Here is a 6,000-nt window from a genome sequence, read left to right as displayed (position 1 = left end):
AATATCAAATGTTCCTCATCCTTTCCAGTGCCCGACCTGGAATTCCACGCTGAGGATTTGATGAGGCCCATCAGCTCACTGCAGGTACTCTAGACTTGCTTGAGAAGTCCATAATATTTGCGCTGAATTAGCGCCTTCTATGTGCGGACTTTTATAGACATTAACTAGGCTTTCCAATGCCCCTTTGAAGCAAGTATCATTACAAGTGGCTAAAATATAGCCTGTAGTTTGCAGAATGTCACATATAAGGGACAGAGCTGGGAACTGAGAAAATAAGCCCTAGCTTTGCTGTGTCCTAATATGCTGTTTTGTGGTGGTGGAGATATCCAAAGCTTTCCTACTTGCTGGGGATTCCAATAGAATCTGGCCTGAGATCACACATTCATTTTGCAACTGTCAGTCAAAACATCTTTCTATATTCAGTTTGTTTCTACATTTTTATTTAATTTCTGTTTTTCATCCTCCAGATCTTAACAGAGTCCAGAGAAAGAAACGGGGAGTTTAAATCCTGTCAGTTCATAGCCTTCCTTTTTTAAGTCTCACCTTTTGCAGGAGCTGCCACTTACTTCTATGAATCACACAGAGAACCATCTCATATTTTTATTTTTATTAGGGCTGTAAAGCGATTCAAAAATAATTGTGATTAATTGCACTGTTAATCATTGAATGCCATTTATTTAAATACTTTTGGATGTTTTCTACATTTTCAAATATATTGATTTCAATTACAACACAGAATACAGTGTTCAGTGCTCACTTTATATTTATTTTTGAATACAAGTATTTGCACTGGAAAAAACAAAAGAAATAGTATATTTAAATTCACCTAATACAAGTACTGTAGTGCAATATCTTTATCATGGAAGTTGAACTTTTAAATGTCGGGAAAAAAAATTGCATTCAAAAATAAAACAGTGAGAACTGTACACTTTGTATTCTGTGTTGTAATAGAAATCAGTATATATGAAAATGTAGAAAAACACTGAATAATATTTAATAAACTTCAATTAGTATTCTGTTATGTAACAGCACAATTAATCACAATTCACTTTTTAAATCGTGATTAATTTTTTATCACAATTAATTTCTTGAGTTAATTCTGTGAGTTAACTGCGATTGACACCTCTAATTTTTATCCATGTTATCTTACTTCCCCAGATCATTAGAATTAATATTACCAGCTACTTTCTCAGAAACAAAGTATCTAATCTTTTCTGAATAAGTTAGTCTTCCATTCCCCTTTGTACAATTTTATCTGCCACTCCCTAGTTACCTTCTATCATTACAAATAATTGCTCAGAACAGCAAGTCCACAGCTTTTCTTTTCCTAAAGGCAGGTTACCATTATTAATTCTGTGACAGATTGCATAGGCATGAGTACCAGCAAACTGAGAATTTACTGCCAGCCTACCATTACTGCAGGAGTGATGGGCGGGGAGTATAAAGCAGTGAAAAACAGAGGAAAGAGAGGAGAGTCTTTAATAAAATAGCTCCCTGGTAATTTGAGAGAGAGAGTACAAGCATGTGGGATAGCAAAGCTCCTGTTTATCCATCTACATATAAGGCTATGTACTTCATGTCCACTTGTACTGAGCGCCTAGTCCTTAACGGCTGTGGTATAACCTGAGCAGTTCTTTTACCTAGAAAATGTAAAATCCTTTTGTTGTGTTCATTACAACCTGTGAACTCCCACACTTCAAAATAAAGATATGATGGAAAAGCTCTTATGGTGAAGGAGGTTTTGTGTGTGTGTTGCTGTTGTTTCAGAAGCTACATATGGTGTTAGAATTTGGGGTAGTGATGGGGTATTCCCTGGGGTATCAGTTGAGCAGATCATAAATTATTTTAATCTGATGTATCAACATATTCAAGACACTCATGATCCTCACAATTTCAAAAAGGTACAGCCATCTCAACAGCCAAAGGCTTTTTCCTCATCAAGGGCTAAGGGCCCCAGTCCAATGCCCATTGAAATCAATGGAAATACTCCCACTGACTTCATTAGATATTGGATTGGTCCCTAAAAGAATTCCAGAGAGAGTCTGTTGGATGTTACATTCATAACCCTCCCACCATTAGCTCTGCATGGCTCCCTGGAATAAAGTCTGTCTTGTCCAAGTATACCACATACAATAGGGGAAGTAGTGTAGCCAAGTGGATAGTGCACTAAACTGGAACTCAGAAGGCCAAGTTTCTATTCCTGGCTCTGATGCTGGCCTCTTAAGTGACCTTAAGCAAGTCTCTGTGCCTCAGTTTCTCCATCTGTAAAATAGTGATAGTAAGATTCACCTATGAAAATTGTTATAAAAGAGCTATGTATTATTAATAGTAGGTATCTATTCTTATTGAGATTAATCATAAGGTCATGTAAGTCAATGGAAGGACTTGTCTAAACAGTGTTAGTGTACAGCAAGCTGGGGTGCAAATCTACAATGCACTAGTGTGTCATGCATTAACTGTCCATATGGACCTCACTATCCTGCATGCATTAAAAGTTTCCTAATGTGCATTGACCTACTCTCAGAGTAGATCAAAACACTATATTACTTTTAATGCATGACAGCAGGATCCACACGGACAGTTAGCGAGCGACATACTGATGCGCTGTAGATTTATACCCCTGCTAGCTGCTCACAGCCTCCCCACATGGCCGAGCCCTCATTTTGCATGAATAAGGACTTATGTTAAAAATTAGTAATAACCTCAAGATTTGGGCGTCAAAAATATATTTTAAAAAAATCTTATAACCTATGTCTAAGTGAGAGTGACTAATGCGGGGAGTTCATCGAATGAGATCTTTATCTTGTTTTGTGAATTACTGATCTACGTTACTGACTCCTCTGAGTCTCAGAAGAAGTATTCATATAAAATAAAACTGTAAGCATCAGTTAATGATGAGAAGAATAATTTCAAGACTGTCTAGAAAAATATCTGTCAGAATTCCAGCTGGGGCTTCTGGTGTCGTTTTGTTAATTTTTAACTATGTCCAATAAATTCTTGCAAAATGAGCTCTGCATAGTTGAGTCTAAGGAAACTCTGAAATGTGAGAGCTCATGCACAGGGTTTGCCAAAAACCCCTTAAAATCAGAAAAACAAAAACATTTTCTTTTAACATTTCCAAAACAAATGTATTTACATTTTTGAGCTGAAAGGGCTTCTCATTTAGAAATTTCCTTTAATTTCATTAAAAAACAAAACAAAACATTTCATTTCCATTCAAACAAAACATTTTGTTCCAATCTAAAATTAATATTTTGATTGAGAATTTTGAAAAACGTGGTTTTCCATTGATGCAAAATGAATTTTTCTTTCAATTTTTGCAGAATTGCCAAAATAAAAAAATAAATCTGTTATTCACACAGCTCTGATTCTTACTTATTTTTAAAAGCAGCAAAGAGTCCTGTAGCACCTTATAGACTAACAGATGTATCGGAGCATGAGCTTTCGTGGGTGAATACCCACTTTGAAGTGTTCACCCACGAAAGCTCATGCTCCGATACATCTGTTAGTCTATAAGGTGCCACAGGACTCTGCTGCTTTTACAGATCCATACTAACACGGCTACCCCTCTGATACTTTACTTATGTTTGTTTATGGTCTTATTCTTTCAATATATTTGGTCCTCAGTTGAAAAGTTCAGATTATATTCTTTTCCCTTGTCTAATGTTTATTGTTGCTATCTTTGAGTTTCCACAGAGTTATGTTATTCATCAATTTATTCAGTTCCTCTTTTTAATGTTCTGGAGCTTCTTAAGGATCTTTCCTTCTAAGATTTAAGTTGAGCTGTTAGCTTATGTCTACTTTTTGCATTTAGGTCTCTCTGTTTCATAATTAAAGCAGAGACTTCTGAGTTTTTTTTGCTGGCATAAGTTCACTTTAGAGTCTAATCTCTGAGCACTTTCCAGACAAATGCCTGCTATTTGTGATGGGTGTTTCAGTTCATATGCCTTTATTTTGTGGTACAGCATTTCTCACTGTGAACACAAAGTGATTTTCTTTTACAAAAGTTTTCTGGTGGTTTAGCAGCCTATCAACATTGGCACGTGGAGTTAAGGCAGCTCATAAATGCTATAACCATACAATACATGGAGTGGCAGTGTATAGGTGCTTTAAAATGCCTCCTGAGGCTACAGGCTCATGTAAAAGTTCTTCACCACCATTTTTCCCAGGCCTCTGCATTGTAAATACGTTGACTGTAGCAGGAGTGCCTACACTGCTGCAACTCCCTTCTTCCCAGAGCCTACAAGTAGACTGAGGCTGCTCTAATGGAGGATCTTGCAGACCTCTGCACCTAGACTAGAGGGGGTGAGGTCCTTATTCCTGCTCCAGCCCTTGGATGCCAGGTAAAAGGGGTGACGTAATGTAAAGGGGCCTAGATACCCAGTTTATAAGGGAAGGATTCACGTGGCGCAGACACTTCAAAAAACAGCTGACCTGTGAGGACCCCCTCCCCTGCAAGCTCTGGTGTAGGGAGCATGTCAGGGGATTACCTGGGGGTGCAATTCATGTCTGAGATGCGAGGCCACAGCATGCAGCACTATGGAGATTCTGGGTGGAGCTGTGGTTCATGGTACAGCTCTCAACTCTGCTGTAATTTAGATGTGTCCCTCACAGCTTTTAAAGTTACACAAGCAGCCCCGGAGCAGCCTGGGACTGGGATTATAAAAAAAAAAAGGTTAAAGCCACTTTAGGGGCCCCACTCTCCCTGGACTGACTATGCGTTCTGTGCTGCGCCTCGTAGAGGCACAATCCACAATCTCACCCAAGGAATGTTACCTTTGCTGCATCTCTTCCTCTGCTGCCTCATGCAAAAGAACAAAGTAGCTGGAAATTAGGCCCAATATTCATGATGAGCCATTCAATCCAGTGCCCATGTGTGTTTGAAAAAAGATTCATGGAACAATTTTGACTGATGAACAAATTGTAAAAAAAAAAAGAAAAAAAGAAAAAGTGATTTGTTTGTGCATACTTTATTACTAGGGAAAAATGGCTCAATCTAAAAAATGTTTGCAAATATCATTTCAATCAGCTATATTGCTGCCTTACCATGGCAACCCAACACCTGATCTATTTGTCACACAAACATGTCCCCAGAAAATCTGCACTGAACTGACCCCACTTTGCTTATCGCTTGCATTTCTGTGGAAGAAGACTTTAGCCTCAGTAGAAAGCGATTCACTTACAATATCAAAGTTTGCTCTGTGAATTCTTGGTGTTTCAAAATGTTACATGTGACAGGATATTTCCTTATTTAGAAACTTCCCCTGATTCATCTGCCTTCAGAACTAAGAAGGCCCTACTATGCAGCTCATTGCATAAGAATCTTTTAGTTTGTGATGGGAACTACTGACACAGCAGAAGAAAGCAATTAAATATTTGCAATGACTCTCTCACTACTCCTGGTTTTTCTCTCTCTTATCCAGGAAACTATTCAGCAGCTGGGTAAGTCCAGATCCTAGGTCTGTTGTAAATAAGGATATAGAAGTGCTTCTCTTCTCATGCTTTTCCTGGGTCACTTTAACCCCCTTTGATGCAGTCTGCTTATTCATATTTTATTTCTGAAATTATTAATTTGAATGGCTTATAGAAATGGGATAGGGATGCAGCTCTATGTAGATGAGATGTGAAAAACAACATCTTGTCTGCTTAACCTTAAATGTCTCACAAATGTTTTCCATGGCGAGAGAGACAAGTTCTGATTGAAGTCACCTCTCATTTACACAAGTGTAATTCCTTTAGCTTCAGTGGAGTTACTTCCGATTGGAACTAGGATGCATAAGAGGAGAATCAAAGACTCAAAATTGGATTTACAATAAAGGAAATGTGTTTGGAACATTATACAGTGTTGTCATGCCTGGAGCAGAGGACATTGTCCCCTCAGGTTATGAACAGAGCTCTATGTCCACACAACGCCAGCTGGTTCTACTCTGTGGAGCAGGGTAGTGACATAATTTGACACAATGAGTTTTGACTGTATAAGGAACGCAGGGTTCAGCCTGA

At 38.2% G+C, this 6,000-nt stretch overlaps 1 protein-coding gene across 1 annotated transcript in view; it reads left to right on the top strand.

Annotated features, from left to right (window-relative positions):
• The first annotated feature begins 5,381 nt into the window (after positions 1-5,381).
• Positions 5,382-6,000, top strand: part of LOC116826251 (macrophage mannose receptor 1-like) — a 58,921-nt gene continuing 58,302 nt past the window's right edge. Inside the window, 1 exon segment of the mRNA XM_075061942.1 lies at positions 5,382-5,442. Coding sequence (XP_074918043.1) covers positions 5,382-5,442 — 61 coding nt within the window.

The sequence above is a fragment of the Chelonoidis abingdonii genome, chromosome 2 (genome assembly GCF_003597395.2).
Source record: "Chelonoidis abingdonii isolate Lonesome George chromosome 2, CheloAbing_2.0, whole genome shotgun sequence".
Taxonomy (NCBI): Eukaryota; Metazoa; Chordata; order Testudines; family Testudinidae; genus Chelonoidis; species Chelonoidis abingdonii.
Note: the sequence above shows the minus strand (reverse complement) of the source record. Positions and strands in the feature narration are given on the sequence as shown.